At 48.5% G+C, this 18,029-nt stretch overlaps 1 protein-coding gene across 1 annotated transcript in view; it reads left to right on the forward strand.

The window, feature by feature from the left end:
• The window catches only part of atp9a (ATPase phospholipid transporting 9A), a 49,208-nt gene that overhangs the window by 21,724 nt on the left and 9,455 nt on the right, over positions 1-18,029 (forward strand). Inside the window, exons 13-24 of the mRNA XM_072713643.1 lie at positions 1,866-1,978; positions 3,179-3,388; positions 8,072-8,233; positions 9,086-9,178; positions 9,770-9,853; positions 11,120-11,290; positions 11,398-11,496; positions 12,376-12,465; positions 12,616-12,760; positions 14,180-14,244; positions 15,606-15,761; positions 16,402-16,466. Of these exons, the coding sequence (XP_072569744.1) occupies positions 1,866-1,978; positions 3,179-3,388; positions 8,072-8,233; positions 9,086-9,178; positions 9,770-9,853; positions 11,120-11,290; positions 11,398-11,496; positions 12,376-12,465; positions 12,616-12,760; positions 14,180-14,244; positions 15,606-15,761; positions 16,402-16,466 (1,453 nt within the window). The remainder of the gene's footprint in view (positions 1-1,865; positions 1,979-3,178; positions 3,389-8,071; positions 8,234-9,085; positions 9,179-9,769; positions 9,854-11,119; positions 11,291-11,397; positions 11,497-12,375; positions 12,466-12,615; positions 12,761-14,179; positions 14,245-15,605; positions 15,762-16,401; positions 16,467-18,029) is intronic.

Below are 18,029 nucleotides of genomic sequence, written 5' to 3' on the forward strand. Positions count from 1 at the left end.
TTTAAATAGTTCACAAACGATGGATCTCCTGCCGACTCAAACCTCCATCTGAGCTGAAATACTTAAAATCATATTTATGCGTGCGTGTGTGTGTGTGTGTTTTTTTTTTTGTTTTTTTTTCCCAGCCAATATGTTCTGCTGTCACTACCCCTTGATTTAGGTGGTGATGGATGAACTGCTGGGTTGCTCGAAAGATGTGGAATACAGTCCTTGGGCAATGAGTCATAAGAGGTGGAGTGCGTTTGTGTTCTCAGACTGGCGATGATCCGTGACAGAGGGTGCAATTTACAGCATCTCTCCTTCCGCCTTTGTCCAGAGGACGCAGGGTTATGGACAGGCGAGAGAGGTAGCAAGAGTGAGACACCGCCCCCCGCCACCCCCCCGCCACAGCCAGTGGCTCTGTGCCACACTCGGGGACAAGCCCCCTTAATGGACTCTTAAATCAAAATGGGGGCTGTTAAGGCTTTTATCCAGGGCAGATCTGTACTTTTCACACGCCAAAGCACCTTGAGAATTACACCCTGCCTCAAAGTTTATGACCCTCACTGCCTGCAAAATGATAGAATTCCCTCTTCCTGCTCTAGCTCTTGATTGGAATTAAAAGGTGTGCAGGTTAAATGTCACGTTCGTGTTCCGGTGGGGAGTAAAAGCTGTTATTTTCGCGGAGCCCCCCTGAAGGCACCCTAATATAGCAGCCTGGGGGCTTTAAGCGGAGTGGCCCTTCTGGGGGGGCGTGGCGGCAGTGCAGAGAACCTGCCACTGAACTCTATGTCTCTGTGTCATTAAATCGCCATTAGCAGGGATTCTTGCTTGGTGTCTGTGCCCTTTGTCCTTTGGCCATGGCAACATCCGCGTACCAGGCCGATAAATTCCACCAGCGAGGCTCTGATCCGTCAGCAATGTGGGCTGATTCTTGAAATGGCTCCGAATTCACGAGCGATTATGGTTTATTTCGGTCTCTGTCAGTTGTGATAAATTAACGTCAAGTCACACGCATCAAATGAAGTCGAAGAGCATATTTCCAAAACTCACGGGGGATATGTTTTCGAGAATTTCTGTGGACTGAGAGAGTTTTGGAAATTTACCAAAAGTTCTTCTCCGGATTACAGGAGGACGGGTTGAGTTTTGGTTTTTATCATATGATGAGGAAGCCTGACTTTAGGTCACTGATCATCAACTGGCGGCCCGCGGGCCGGATCCGGCCCATTGAGCCGTTCAATCCGGCCCGCGACTGGATTCCAAAATTGTGAGGATCAAAAAGAAAATAGTGGTCCACTCTATTAAAGCAACTAAAAATAACAACAACTGAGTCTCTCGTCAGAATAACCACCATTTATGACTATATTTAGGCTATGAAATGGAAAAAGTATAAACATTAAACATAATGTTAAGCCAAAATTAGATTTTTATTTGATTTTCTTCTTGGGGGTCCAAGGAGACTGTCTGGTAAAACTCTGGCCCTCTGACAAATATAGTTGATGACCCCTGCTTTAGGTCATTGGCATCTCAAAAATGGAGGGAGTTTTGGAAATTTTCTGCAGTACATTGGATAGCTAGGCCAAAGAAACAAAAACACTGAATAATAAATAATGGATTAAAATAACAATACACAACGTACACAACAATGAGTGTAAGAAAACAGTGGGTGCCAGACAGTAGCCAGTGCGAAATAACATTATAGTGCAATACGCCTTTGGAGACCTTCCCTATCAGCATTAATGAGGTAGGTGAGCTTCGATAGCCTGGGGAAGAAACTTCTGTTTGTTCAACTTCCGCTAATAATTTTAATCAAGGCTCCTATTTCGGTAGCTCACCATTTTTCGCTTAGTTGGGGCGCGAGAGCTAACGCCCGTCCTCCTTTGCAGGTACTCTGACCCAGAACGAGATGGTGTTTCGGCGCCTCCATCTGGGCACCGTGGCCTATGGCATGGACTCGATGGACGAGGTGCAGAGCCACGTCTTTAGCGCCTACACTCAGGTGAGGACGGGTCAGCTCGCCGTCGCCATGGCAACTGGATGATGAGCGCGGGCGGCAGTGTGGCCTTCTGCCAAATTCTCAGTATCTTCTCCTTAAATTCGTCCTGAAAGCTGGTTGTTCGTTGCCTTCCTGTGGGGTTTGTGTCTGTTTGTGCCAGCTGGCTAAGCAGCGGTACCTTAATGGTGTGGTGTGGTGCCAGTGGGAGGAGCTCCTGTAGGCATTGTTGTAAAAACCAACTGGCACTTAATTATCCTTTTGAGCAGATGCCCCCTGACCTCCTCTGGCTGCCCCTGTCCCTTTGACATCAGGGGTCAGGGCAGCAGGAAATGCGATTGGCCGCTAGCTCGGGTCCAGCTTTAGCTAATTTATTAGCTTCGTCATTAACCCCAAAAACACAGTCCTAAAAATAGCCCGAGCTGAATGTAAAACTTAATTGTTCATATGTTTTCTCCACATCTGTTTATGTTTGCCCTGACTGATGTGAAATCGATGTCAGAGGGAGCGACCACCACTTAATAGCTTTCAAAACAACCCAGGATTTTGTTTTGTTTTTTTAGGGTTTGAGAAACTTTTGTTTCTTTCTTCTGTTTTTTTTTTTTTTTTTGCTTAATAACTTTACTGTGAAAGACTTGTCCTCAAATTGAATTTGGTGATATTCTGCCATCTGGCATTACCGCACAGACGCCGTTCCTCAGCCCCACCAAGATAGTTGGGTTTTTTTTTTATAAACCAATAAACCCGATTTAAAGGTTTGAAAGGGCCAAAAACATATATCTTTGTTTTCTATTAAGTCAAAGTACTGTTTTCTTTGCCAAAGTCCCTTTAATATGAGTCAGCTGGCGGAGGAGCCGGGTTTGAGTCACGCTTCTGCTAACAGGGCTGTCTCCCAGACTTTTCTGGTAATACTACATGAATCTGAGCTTCGGCCCCCCATGTGATGCGAGTTTCTGCGTTAAGGTGTGATGCATTGGGTTAAACACCCCTGCCGTGCGTCTGGAATTCATTCGCACAGGCTAATTATTTTCATGGCCCTTTGTTCCGGTGTGAGAAACGGATTCCTGTGCTGCAGCCTGGAAGTCATTTTTTTAAGCTTTTTGTTTAATTTGACCGTGGAGGTGGCCCAATATGTTCCTCACAGTAGCACTCCTTGTGACCCCCTCCCCCCCCCCCCACCTCCATTCCCCCCTGCCACCCGGGCAGCCCCCTCACGACCTCCCGGCCACGAGGGCCCCGGCCGCCACCAAAGTGCGCAAGACCATCAGCAGCCGGGTGCACGAGGCAGTGAAGGCCATCGCGCTGGTGCACAACGTGACCCCCGTGTACGAGTCCAACGGCGTGACGGACCAGGCGGAGGCGGAGCAGCACTACGAGGATGCCTGCCGCGTGTATCAGGCCTCCAGCCCCGACGAGGTAGGCGGAAGGCCTCCAGGCTAGCTACCTAAAGTGTTCCATGGGTTGCATTTTATTTTCCACATTCACACAAAAAACTGTAAAAAAGTGTAAAAAGAAATCTCACCAGCTACTGAGATATGTAACTTGGGTAGCCTCGCTAACCCTTGTAACTTGGGTAGACTTATGAGTAAAGTGCATAATTTCAGTAGAGAGACTCTTGAGTAAAGTGTGTGACTCGGGTATGGAGACTCATAATTAGCGTGTGTAACTTGAGTCAAGAGACTCATGAGTAAAGTGTGTTATGTGCATGTTTACGTGCAGGTGGACTTACAAAGGGGTTGAGTTTCCCTGCTGTGAAAAGCGGTTATCACCACAGCTTGTGTGTGTGTGTGTGTGTGTGTGTGAATGATTTCATAAACAGGAAGTGAAAAACCCATGCTCGCTGCTGAGCTGACAGGACAGCATGGGCAACCCCATACTTTCCACATCTTTGCCTGTAAACGGCATCACCTGTGCCTTACACACACACACACACACACACACACACACACACACACAAACACGCACACACACAAACACGCACAGTCCATGTATTCATATCTTTATGTGGACCTCAGTAGGTTGAGAACCCCGTACTGTAGTAGACGCCCACCAGAACACCATGTACGTTGTTCTAGTAACAAAAATTGTTAAATAAATGGGTCAAACTGCAAGAGGCTTTGGACAGATGCGTTCTCACATAGGTAACGTACAGTAGTGACACTGGCTGCTGTTCTGCTTTACACTGTTTAGTTAGTGGAATGCAGGCCTCTTCGTCACCTCACAATGAATGCAGACCGTATCCCTACTGCGTCCTATCTTACGGTTACCTCTGTGATTCTAACCATGCCAGACCATCCGGTAATGGGTCTATAAATGCCATTTTATGCAGGAGGCTGTTAATTTGCCAAAAGGGCAGAAAATGAGTCACAAGGTTCCCAGCACAAGTAGGGTATGACTGGTTCTGGGATATGACCCTTGAATCTTGTATTCTGGACGTGGCCTCCCCAGGATCGTTGGATCTTCTACATCAGGAAGTCTGTATTCGGGGCCAACCTTTTCCTTGTGGGCTGTTGCTGTGCGGTGCTTGTTCATAGCTAAACATCTGTCTCAAGTGTCGCCAATCAAAAAGCAGTCAGTGGTTCGAAATAATTGACGAGTATGTTTCTAAAACTCCCACGGGATACGTTTTTGAAATATTCTGTGGATTTATTGAGTTTTGGGAATTTAACGAAAGTTCTTAGTTGGATTTACAAGAGGAGTGACCGTCCAGACATTGTAACATATGATGTGGAAGCCATACGCTGACTGTCTCAACTGATAAACATCAAAAAATAGACTGAAATTTGCTCTTGAATGAACAGAAGTATGAAGGAAGAATATAACCACCGTGCAGAAGAAATGTAACTGGCAAATTGAAAAGAAAAAGAGCAGAGTGAGAGCACGTTTTCCGTGGTTGGGAGGGGGGCAGCTGTTGGCAGACGCAGATAAGAGCGGCCTGGTACATCTGCCGTCTGCCGGAGGCGGGTAACGCCACCTTCCCCTGCCCCCGTTTGCTGAGACGTGAGGCCTGGCGTGGGGTCGCAGGACAGGACTGTTTAGCCACAAGGCAGTTCGGAAGGGCACTGTCGCATCCTGTGTGGGCGCTAACGGACAGCCCGCCTCCGCTTCTGAGGCCCACCTGTTGGGGGCGCCACATGAAGGTGCCCATCATTGGATGCTGCCCCCTCCTCAGTCTGAGCCCCAGCCAACGGAGGCCCACTCAGGAGAAGTTCTAGGATTTTTAAAAAATTATTTTTTTTTAAGTGGACTTAATTCATAGAGAAAGACCAACCCTATTGTTAGCCAATAATACGATTTGAATCTGTGAGTGACAGGGGAGGGGGCACTGCAGGGGCCAATCGGCTTTCAGCTGGGGCCAGTGCCTCTATCCAGCAGGGGAACTTGGCCTGAGATCATGTCCGGCCTCTGGTCTTTAACATTGTTCTGACAGCCTGGGAGTGACTGTGGATCCAGTTGGACGGGGACAGATCACCAAGGCTGGCAGATTGGCCGGGTATGTGGGACTGAAACGATCCTCCCCAGCTCACACAGGCTGGGGAGTCAGACAGCTGACCTTAAATCTGCCAGAGAAATCAAAAAGAAATCATCTCCTGCCTTCTTATCTCTAACTTACTGGCCAGTATCAAAGTAATCGCAAGTCAGTCTTTAATAGTCAGGGTCTCTCTTATTTGGGTCAAACTGAAAACAGTTCTGTAGCTCTCCCCAGACCTTGATTACAGCAAGTAATACTCGTGATGATCAGTGCAGGCAGGCTTTGAGGTTACCTCAGGTCACACTCAGAAGTATTCTGTGTTCTCATCTGAGCGACATCTCGCTTCGGCGAGGAGGCGATAACTCTGCATAGGGCTCACTCACACTAGACCTGGTTGCCTAGTGTACCATGCCTGAGCACGACTGTTTGCCCTCCCCCATCCACCGCTATTCTGGCCACATATTGCACTTAACAATCCTGGCCTGAACACGCTTTTGTCATCACTGCGCGACTTTTTTTGTTGAAGAAAGAATAGGAAGAAAAGCCCTATCACACAGCACAAGGGAGTTTGTGATTAATGTTCTTATTTTGTGCCTTATTTGGAGTCGTTTTGGGCATGATGACACACGGCCCTCATAGATTTTCCGAGTATGCGACACATTGATTTTCATTTACCCATGCTGCACATATTATAAGAGTCCTGTATTTTGCCCAGTATCTCAGAGTTTTTATCTATAGCATCCTGTTGTTCCTGGATACTCTCATCAGCCCAAATTTCAGGCAAACACTGCATCACTGCTGTAGACCAAAGTGATCCCTTTGCCATTATATTTGTTAAATGTTTATTGCTACCCAATCTGTACACCCTACCCAATCTGTTCCTTCCGGGTCTGATTTGTGTATAGTGTTACATCATGGACGATATGTCTGTGTTCCATGTTCAGGTGTGGTTAGCGTTCACGCTAGTTGTGCACCGTATCCCAGTCCGACTGAACTGTGCCTGGGCCTACCTTTTCACGTGGGCTCACGCACCATAAGGAGTGATCACGCTAGTCAAGTGAACTGGACTCTGGGGGTCAAACGTGCTCGGGCACCATAAGGATTGATCACGCTAGTCAAGTGAACTGGACTTTGGGGGTCAAACGTTCTCGGGCACGGTACAGACCACTCAGTGTGAGTACCGAAAACAAATTATTATTGCTATGGAGAGCAACATGCGGTAGACAAAAAGACAATGTCCTCATAGGTATCAATGAAGTATCACTATCATGTTTTCTGTTCTATTTCTGTGGCATTAGCTTAGCTTCCATAATATACCCAGTCTGCTCCACACACGCACTGGAAAGATTCAGTTGTAAACGTGAGTCATGTTTACTTAAGTGTGTTGGCATTCCCTGAATACACAGGTCACACCTATCTCTGACTTGCAAGCAAACTGCCAGACGGAGGTAGAAAAAAACACCCTGCTTCATCAGACGGATGAAGGAGACCTCATTAAGGACTCACATGGGCGTGCTGACAAAGTGACTCACCGGTCTGGGCCACTCATTGGACTGTGTTTTGTTTCTTTTGGGGAGTTACACATTTTTATTGGTGTGCCTGTTAAATGAGCCATGTTTTGCTGTAGTCATTAATGCTCTTCCTAATAGCATAGATGAAGAATTGTGTTTATATCCCAGTGTGGGGTTACATGGGGGTTTAGTTGTTCTCACATCCAGGGTTTGGAGTTTGATTGTTCTCCACTCACTCTAGATGTGTGGGGTGTACATGTTGTCTTCCAGGTACCTTCACCGAATTGAATTGAATGGAATTGAATTGAATGGAATTGAATTGAGGCTGTATTTGCCACAAATACAATTTAAAAAAAACATTGGGTTTAAGATAAAAAAAAAAAAAAACAAGACATATAAAAAGCTGCATTCAGGTTTTTACTATAAAATTAAAAAAATAAATAGATAGAAAGATAAAGGAGGTGCTTGAGTGTTAGATAAATATGGTGATTTGAAAGTCTGAGTCCAGTTTGGCTCTGACTTTAGGGTAGGCGTGAAGTACTCCAGGGGCCAATCGGCTTTCAGCTTTCATCCTGAATGTCCCTAGCAACCGGCCTGATTGCTGCCAGAATGATGGAGCTGTGAAAGCATGTCTTGTGAGTGGTAATGCTCTCATGTCTGAGGCTATACCCAGACACCCTCCCTTACCATACGCAGTTATGGGAATTGGTGTGATTGTGTGTGTTAGTCTGTGAGCTGGAATCTCATGCTATCCCATTCAGAATGTCCCTATATTTCCTGGGATAGGTTCAAGGCTCACTGTGATTCAGAACTGCAGTGTTTCTCAACCTAGACTTCAGGTATACTGCGAGCTGGGACTGACTGGGGGTGACTGGACTGAGAAACACTGCTGTACTGAATAAACTGTTAAGAAGATAGAGGAATATCTAAGCATAAACACTGATCAGTTTGTACTTGAGAAGGTAAATATTGGTTGTATTAAGATTACATTCAAGGTTCATAGGAACATGTTTACCAGATAATTTTCTTTACTAATCTGTCTCCTCAAGCCACCCAGCATCTCAAACACATTAAGACTTTCTCACCAAAACAATCCTGTCCATCTTCTGCCTGTAGGTGTCACTGGTGCAGTGGACAGAGAGTGTGGGGCTCACTTTGGTCGGGAGGGACCAGTCCTCCATGCAGCTGAGGACTCCTAGTGGACAGATCCTGAACTTCACTATCCTGCAGATTTTCCCTTTCACGTATGAGAGCAAACGAATGGGCATCATAGTGAGGGTAAGTGATGTGTGTGGTGATGTGGACCCATAGCTGCTCTGCTATAATGTAGCTGGGCTCGTCCTGGAATGGAGCTGCTTAATAATCGGTTTATGAAAAATGTATCTCTTTTTTTTTGGTAGCTTTTAAGTGAGATAATAGTTATTTTGAACTTACCCACTTATCCAAGTTTATATTGTAACAGCAGATGGAAACACAGCTTGAGGTCTTTGTTCATTTCCTTTGACCCAGTGAGTGTGAATCAGTGCCCTTTCTCTCTCCCAATCCATTTAAATTCTTGGCACGGAGGATGCGATGATATTGAAAGATTTACTCGCTCAACGACGTTGGAAGGAAATAGTAGAGAATCCTCTGGTGTGTACCTGTTCGATCGAACCCGAGTCGCAGTTATCTGGGAAAGGTGCAACCTAGCGGTGACCCCTGCTGTGAGGAAATGCTCCAAGGACCCGCTGTTATGGTTGGCCGTGGTATAGGAGGACCGCTATCTCTCCGCTCGAGGAAGCCGGCGGTTTGAGCTTCGGCTTCCCTGAGGAAATCCCCTTGGGTGTTTTGGAAATCCCCCGTGTGCTCCCAAAGCATGCTGTCTGAAAAGCAGGGGAGCAGTCGGGTTTGTATTTCCTGGCTGGTTTACAAACCGGCCGCCTTTGGATATGCCTGAATAAAAAAAAAATAATAATCAATGTTCTAAAAATATAATCTCCTTTTTCTGTTTCTGTCGGAGGTCTGCAAGAAGGACTCTTGAAGATGTTCCTTTCATATTTAGAACTAGAAAATGTTTTGACAAATATCCCCCCCCCCCCCAAAGACACTGTGGTGTCGTATTCCCAAACAACGTCTTTCCATTTCCCCCAGGATGAGTCTACAGGAGAGATCACCTTCTACATGAAGGGCGCGGACGTGGTGATGGCAGGAATCGTCCAGTACAACGATTGGCTGGAGGAAGAGGTATCGGCTCATTTCAAAGGCAGTCAGACTTTCCCGTGCGTTAGGCCACTGGGAGATGCCGTGTGTGAGGAGGCGTGGCTTAAATTTACGAAACAAACTGTGTTTAAAATTTTGCTTAAAAGGCTCTAGGGGCCCATGAAATCACTAGATATGTTCAAATATAATGTCTGCTCACTTATGTGTATGGACGTTCACCTTTTAGAAGTACAGGTTTAATTATAGGTCATTGTTTTTAGTGGTTTTAAGGTTTGTGGGCAATGTGGAGCTTGACAGATTAATGATCTGTGCCTGTGCTCAGAAGGTTGTGGATTTAAATCCCATTGCAGAGTAATCATCACTGTTGGGCCAATGTGCAGGGGCCCTGGACTCCAACTGCTTCAGGGCACGCTCATGAACAGCATGATGGGATATGAGAAAACTACCAATAAAGGACTGCTGTACTATTAGTTTTGGAACTGTTATGACATTGAGAAATAAAACGAGTAAAACAAGACCTTTGAAAGCTGTGTGCTGTGTTGGGTCTTGACCTTGGGTTGATCTTAATTTTCCTGACTGATCACAATTTGAGGATGTGCTCCTGTCCCGTTTCAGTGTGGGAATATGGCCCGAGAAGGCTTGAGGGTCCTGGTGGTGGCCAAGAAGTCTTTAACAGAGGAGCAGTACCAGGACTTTGAGGTGAGCCTGTGGGGTATCGGTGTGAATCACACGGGATGAAAAACAGGACAGGAAAACGTCCTTGCGTTCTGGACACAGGAAGTCTGTCAGGCTGATATTTTCTGTTGCTGAATAACTTAACCGTTTAATAAAAAAAATAATTTAAAAATGGCCTTGGATGCAATTATCAAAAGTCAGTTTGACCTTTCAACACTATCCATGTTTGCAAAATATTTGTAACATCTGTGAAAATCATTAGAAGTGAAGTGTGTGATTTTGCTGTGATTTTGAAGTCTGCAGTGCTGGGGGAAATGAGCCAGGGGGCGGTATAGCTGCAGTTTATGTTGACCCATTGTTGGAGATGTTCTGGCGGCAGGGGAGGGGAGCATTCCTGGGCAATATTCTATGTTTGATTGTGATTTTAGTGGACTCACTTTCGGTGTGTAAAGACCAGCTTGGAAACAAAACTACGTTGCGCCCCCTGCAGGAGGCTTGTGACCTTGCTCAACATTTGAGAGAGAAGTGTCCTCCGGAACTGAATAATTGCCCTCTAGCGACAGGGAATGTGGCCTCCAGCGGGTTTTGGTACCTTCTGCCAGCGTCGTCCCCAGTTGCTCTGTAAATCTTTGGGTGGCAGTGGCCCCAGCCTGCCCCCTGACTGACCCCGGCCCCTTTAGCGGCCGTCCGTATGTGTGCCTCTGTGTCCCGCGCCTGTGATCGTACGGAGGCAGTGGGCGGCGGTGAGTCACGCGGTGAGTCACCGCAGAGTGTTCCTACGTGACTCACCCAGATTGTTTTGGCCTGATCTCAGCTTCGATTTTTTGGCCTCATTGCCCGTCGTCGGGGTCGGTCGTCCCAAGGACTTCGACCAACTGTCCGTGGCACTTCAGATACACGTGTCACCCTTGGTCGATGTTATTCGCCCCTTTTCCTGATCCAGGGACCCTTCGGTTGCCCCCATAATACCTCGTCAGTCCAGCTGTGTCCCCTTGACTTCGATTCCAGCTTTTCTAATAAGACTTTCAAAGAGTGAATTTGATGTTATTTACCGGAAAGCTGCAGTTATTCAAGTTAAAGTCGGTAGCCTCGACAGTGGGCGGTTCCCCCTGCTGTCAGCTAGGGGCGCTGTTGGCCGTCTGCACTGGACAGCTCCCCACAAAGGCGCTGCTTGACTAATGCCCTGAACACTGCCTGGATGGATTAGAGACTCCTCGAGCAGGAGCACTTGTTGTGGAAAGCCTGACTGCGTGTCTTTGCTCTATTTCATTTTGTGCTCTTATTTCACAGGCCCGCTACCTCCAGGCCAAGCTGAGTGTTCACGACCGCTCCCTGAAGGTTGCCACGGTGATCGAGAGCCTCGAGATGGAGATGGAGCTTCTGTGCCTGACGGGCGTGGAGGACCAGCTCCAGGCCGACGTTCGCCCCACGTTGGAGATTTTGCGCAACGCCGGCATCAAGGTGGGCGCCGTGACTAGGGAGCACTACGTTTTAGTTTGCGGTCGGCTCGATGGTGTCGGTCTCCTGGGACACTGTGGCCATGACGCCACTGTCTCTTTCCCTTCAAGGTCTGGATGCTGACCGGGGACAAGCTGGAGACGGCCACCTGCACGGCCAAGAATGCGCATCTGGTGACGCGTAACCAGGACATCCATGTCTTCAGACCTGTGAGTGATCCAACTTACTGCAAGGCCGGTCCCAGGCATGAGCGAATGAAACTCAGGGCCCCCTCACCAGGACTCCTCCATCTGATCACCCTGTCCATCAACATGAAGATGGATACAAATGATAAGTAGGTTCATCACATTTTGCTTAGGGCCCCGAAAAGAGTTCAGTGAGCCCTGCACCCACACCCCCCAAAATGGCCACTGCAGAGAAAGTATGAAATTCATTCCCCCAGGCATTTCCTGTGGGAGTGGGCGCGTCATTGTTCCATGCGTCCTACTTCTCACTGCCCCCCCCCCCACCTCCAGGCTACCAAAGATAACTGCCCTGGCTTTGTACGTACTGGAGGGGCCCAGAGGCCATGGGGTGGGGGGGGGGGGACAGAACTCTCACTTCCTAATTACCTTCCCAGATCCTGACTGGCCTTCCACTGCGGATGCCTTGCGCACTGCGCCGGGTGGGCGTTGGGTCAGGGCAGGCGGCCGTGGAAGGTTAAGGCCGCATGGTTCCTGAACGGGGACAAACAATGGCTGGCACCAGATGAAACCTGTGGTCCTTTTCCCGCGTGGGTGCAGGTTGGGCCTGAGCAGCTGCCCCCCCCCCCCCCCCCCCAGCTGCTACAGGGACCCCAGCAGTACATCCTCTACACGGCCGATAATATCATTTCCTCCCAGCTGAGAATCCTCTCACCGTTTTTTCCCTTCGCATTCTTAAGGTCAGGTGCCCAGTGCCAGCGCCTGTCCTGAATATTATCTCATCGTGCCGCTTGCTGGGGTGACGGTTTGGACGCGGAGCTCGGTGCCCCCCTCCAAGCATGGTTTCCCTGCCTCTCGCCCCTAACGGCTGCCTTCCTGTCCCCCCCCCCCCCCCCCCCACCCCAGGTGACCACGCGGGGGGAGGCCCACCTGGAACTTAACGCGTTCAGGAGGAAGCACGACTGCGCTCTGGTGATCTCTGGGGACTCGTTAGAGGTGAGGTCCCCCGGAGGTGACATGGTGACACGCTCGCTGACAGCGGGGGCCCACGCATCCCCAGCGGCTGTGATGTGGTCGGCCCCCACTGCACGGTGCTTCCCACTATCACATTTACCCCCCCCCCCCCCCACCCTCATTCACTTGCAGGTCTGTCTGAAGTTCTACGAGTACGAGTTCATGGAGCTGGCGTGCCAGTGCCCCGCAGTGGTTTGCTGCCGCTGTGCCCCCACCCAAAAGGCGCAGATCGTCCGGCTGCTGCAGGAGCGCACGGGCAAGCTGACCTGCGCCGTGGGTAAGCCAGCAGTCGGGGGCGGGAAACACAGAACAGGCTGAGGCTGTGCAGAAGAGCAATAAACAACACAGGACAATAGAGAATGAAATAATATACAAAGTAGCAGTCAAAAGTTTGGACGCGCCCTTTGAGTCCCAAGCCACAGAGCTGCCACCCACCAACAAACACATTTTTTAAGTTTGTAGCTTCATAATTCCGTTTATGTTATTTTATAGTGTTGATGTCTTTATGATTATCCTAAAATGTAGAAAATAGTACAAATAAAGTTTTCTGTGGGTATGTGTGCCCAAATCTTTCAATGGTACTGTGTGTGTGTGTGTGTGTGTGTGTGTGTGTGTCTGTGCGCACATAGCTGTTGGGTGAATTAGTGTGCATGTCCTGCGGCAGCCTGGACTATGTACATGTGTTTGATTGAATTGAAACTTTAAAGTTTAAAGAAGACAAATAAGAGAAGACTATGACAGATAGATGATAGATGGGGGGGGGGGGGGACTTGATTGCCATGGGGATGACACTTTTTCTGGTGACATGCAGTGCTGCTCTTGCTTGGTCCCTGTCTTCGGGGGTGGGGGGGGGATGGGGGGATCAGCCATGATATCCTGGCCTGATAAATGGGAAACTTGCTATGCACATTGAAGGGAAAACGGAAGTTATGTCATTTGGCCGCTATAACTCTCGGGGTCCTGAGTACACTGGGTTTGTGCTGTGAGGTTGCCGACGATCTGCTGAGCTCCTCGCCGGGTCACCGCAGTTCGTGGTTTTTAGGCTGTCATGGTTATGTGTGACCCCATTTATCCGGGCCAGTACTGAGCAGTGTTTCATTTCATTAGACATAATTCATTATTCAAGGGAGCGCTTGTTTCCAAGGCTGTGTATGGATTAGACCCAATGCAGTGACCCGTGATCAAATAATTATTGTTGCGAGGGGCGGGTGATATCCAAGGGAGCAAATCATAGGGAGAATTTGGTCATCAGCTCAACCGTTAAATGATGAATTCAAGTCCAGGCATTAATAAAATCAGCAAGCATTGGGGGCCCAAGCACCTGGATAGGTTACTCCTAGGATTACTTATTGTTTAATATTTTATGGTTTCTAGAAAACAATCAAACTTGCACAGGACACTTACATTTACTTATTTAGCAGATGCTTTTGTCCGAAACAATATATAAGTGAGGATTAAAGAACAGGGTCAGACAGTTTTCTTAGAGCAAATGGGCTTAAGGGCCTTACTCAAGGGCCCAATAGTGACATCACTCTGACAGCCAGGGGATTTGAACCAATGACCAATCACAGAGACAAAATCCTAAACGGCAGGGCCACACACTCCATACTTGAAATGAAGCCCAGATGCAGGCAGGACCTTGGGTCCGGTTGTGGCACCGTGAAGTAACTAACCAACTGCTGTAATGCTTCAATAGGGGATGGAGGAAATGATGTCAGCATGATCCAGGTGGCGGACTGCGGTGTGGGCGTGGAGGGAAAGGTACGTGCCGGGCCTGTGGGCCGATCCTGAGCCTGCCGCCTGTCACAGTGATGTCCCTCGGTAGAGGGACAGCGCAGTCAGAGACGATGCTGATTGACAGTGATTGGTTAGAGAGGGGGAGACCTGTTACCTCAGACTTCCAGGGCTGGGGGGTTTGAATCCCAACTCCCCTGAGTGTGTGTGTGTGTGTGTGTGTGTGTGTGTTTGTACTTTGCATGTTCTCCCTGCATCATATGGCAAAATGGCATCTCTGAATCACCCATTGTGTGAGCGTTTGTGCCCCCTGTGATGGACTTGCTCCCCATCCAGGGTGTTCCCCACCTCACACCCCCTGTTTCCTGGGATTTACTCCCTGATCTCATGCCGCTTAAGCGGTTCGAGAAAACGAGCAGATGGTAGGAGTGAGTGTACACATGGCATGTACTGTGGATCCACACTTCGCCGAGCGATGAATTCCTAACGGTTTAAAACGCTGAGAGACTCAGCCATTCTGTGGAAAATCTGCTGTGCTGAGATTTTTAAACTGATCAGAATTAACTTCATTCAAAACGTGGTCTGCAAGAACTACTAAGAGTGTACAATAAGGATTCGTAATGACTATATCGTTTTATTCGACGTTTAGAGAGACTACCTTGGATATCAGCCATGCTGTGGTTATTTCAGAAGGATGTTTGTTTGAAGCCCCATTTCAGGTTCACGCAGGGCTGCCGTGAGGGAATGCCACTGGCGTAAGGCTGCTCCTCCGCATTCAAAGATTCCATTTAATTATCTCAGCGCTGAGCACTCTTGTCCTGTCAGTAGCTACAATGAAACGTTTCAATCACCTTGACGTGGTGACGCTCTTCACGTGTAAGCACTTCTTGCGTCTTTAAGCTGAAAGGTGGAAGTCAATGGATTCTGAGACTTGACTTGAAGAACTTGCTTCCCTGGACTGATCCTTCCCGTCTGTAAAGGAGGCGGTTGCGTGGTTGTGGCCTGTTTAACGTGTGATGCCCAGATCACGGCATTGTCTGAAAGCATGAGGCATTGCAGGCAGATGTTGCATGACAAATGTAATTAGGGCAAGAACATCGAGTCCCGAGGATGAAGATGTGAAGCTTATGCGAGTGGGAAAAATCCACTGACTAATCCCCGATAGCGACAGGGCCACGAGAGAGACGGGAATCGATTTTCTCTGAGAGCCAACGAGACGTCTGAAGGCTTCCAGCCCTCGCTGGCTTTCGCCCACAGAACATCATGCTGTCTTTTTATAGACAAGCCATTTTAGCCTGAGTTGTTAGTCTATTCTCGCAGCAGAAATAGGCCGTCGGCTCGTCTGAGATGTCTGTTTTGGTTTTTGTTGTTTTTTTTGTTGGTCACAGGAGGGGAAGCAAGCCTCGCTGGCCGCCGACTTCTCCGTGACTCAGTTCAAGCATCTGGGCCGCCTGCTGATGGTCCACGGCAGGAACAGCTACAAGCGTTCGGCCGCACTCAGTCAGTTCGTCATCCACAGGAGCCTGTGCATCAGCACCATGCAGGTACGGGGGCAGGCGGGTGACTCAGCACAGCCGGCCCCGCCGGCTCCCCCCACCGCGTCGGTTGGCCGGCGATTGCTGGTTCCGCTCCCTTCCGCCTGCTGGCTCGCGGTGCGGCTCCTGTCTGGAAGCTCTCGCGTCCTGGCGGGAGCTTGGGTGCCCGCCTTGTGCTTCGTGCGGAATCGATTAGGACCCTGGGGCACGGAGCGTCGTCTGTCCTTTATGCCAGCGTGGCTGCAATCGCCTTTATCTGTTAGATACCTCTGTGTAACAGCATCAGGGGTGATTTTTAGGATTTTAGGGGGTTTAACCATATTTTTAGCCAATGATATGTTTTGAATTGGTGACTGACAGAAAGGGTGCACTCAGCGGACCAATCAGCTTTCAGCTGGGGCTAGTGCCCCTGTAGCCCCGCCCCTGTATAAGCCCCTGGACAGTAGGTTTTAAGATGGTGACTCTTCTTATGTTTACATGTCCTGTTCTGTTGCTTAGCAGATGGCTTAATTATTTCTAACCAGTATTCAGAGCTGCTCACACCCATAGACATCACTCAAGGCAGTGTCAGCTTCCTTAACCACTACGCCCCCTGCTGGAGGCTGAATCACAGCCACACCCACTGACCATCAGCTTCTCTCTTCCCCAGGCTGTGTTCTCCTCCGTCTTCTACTTTGCCTCAGTGCCCCTCTACCAGGGATTCCTCATCATCGGGTGAGCAGCGGCCGCGCCAGTGCTGACTAATGCCACGAGCATGTGAGCCACGCTTGTGCGACCCGTGGCTTCCTGTCGCATTCTTTTTGAATGACGATTGTTGGCCCCCGGGAGCCGTACACAGAAATTGCACTGAAACGGCCCATTTCACTGAAAGATCCCGAAACACTTTAAAAGCAGCACACTGCAGTGTCTTTGAAAGACCAAAAGTCAAAGTTGCATGAAATCATTAGTTATATATATCCATCCATCAATCCATCCATCCATAATGGCTTTTCCAGTACAGGATCACAGTGAGCCTGGAGCCTGTCGTAGGAAGTACAGGGCGGGGGACACACTGGATGGGATGCCAGTAAATCATAGGGGACAGATTCAGCTCGGGATGTCGGTCCACCATAGGGGACACACTCAACTCAGGATGCCAGTTCTTCATAGGGGACAGACTCACCTCGGGATTCTGGTCCATCATAGAGGACTCACTCAGCTTGCGATGCCAGTCCCTCACCAGGGATAGACTCAGCTCAGGATGCTGGTCCATCATAGAGGACTCACCACAGTATTCCGGTCCATCATAGGGGACAGACTCACCTCGGGATTCTGGTCCATCATAGAGGACTCACTCAGCTTGCAATGCCAGTCCCTCACCGGGGTTAGACTCAGCTCAGGATGCTGGTCCATCATAGAGGACTCACCACGGTATTCCGGTCCATCATAGGGGACTCACCACGGTATTCCGGTCCATCATAGGGGACTCACCACAGTATTCCGGTCCATCATAGGGGACACGCTATATGTCTGGATATATTTGGTCCATCCATCCTCCATCCATCCATCATGCTACAGGGTCACAATGATATCTGCTTTTAATTTCAAGCACATAGAAATATCTCAATAATTGTACTCACCAGAATCCGTTCCTGTGTCTCTACACAGCTAATATAGCCCACATGGTCGATAGGCAGACGAGTGCATGTTCTGAGGGTGAAATGACCACTTCTTGCTGGTGTTGAATATGTCCTATAATTACAGCCACAGCAAGACATCTGGTCTTTTTTAGATCTCAATGACAGTTTTTTGTAATGTTATAATTTCAATATTTTAACTTCTGTGATAACAGTGTACTGTGGGAGAGGTCTGATTTCAGTTCCTGCTGTTCCACATAAATGAGGAGTTGGCTTTCTGCTTGCACGTTTAAAAAATCCCAATTTAAACCTTAAAGATGATTCCAGATCGTTGTTTGATTGTACAATCCGCTCAGTCAGGAAATCTGTTAACATGCAATTTAAAAGGACATTGCAGAACTTATAATAAAAGCAATGACAGGCTTCAGCAAGTGCACTTTTTAAAGCACGATCTGTTGGGCTTTCTTGCTTTGTTTTAAGGTATAGGGGAGAAAATGAAGAGTTACCCAAAAAGCAAGTGATCCTCCAAGTGGAGATGCAGTGAATGTGCAGGTCACATCTGTTTAGAAACATCTGCTGGACAGTTGTTCATCGCATGTGGACTAACGTGAAACATGTGGCCGTTAAGTTGCTGCGCTATGGGGCTGGTCTGGACTTTAAT

Source organism: Paramormyrops kingsleyae, chromosome 6 (assembly GCF_048594095.1).
Source record: "Paramormyrops kingsleyae isolate MSU_618 chromosome 6, PKINGS_0.4, whole genome shotgun sequence".
Taxonomy (NCBI): Eukaryota; Metazoa; Chordata; class Actinopteri; order Osteoglossiformes; family Mormyridae; genus Paramormyrops; species Paramormyrops kingsleyae.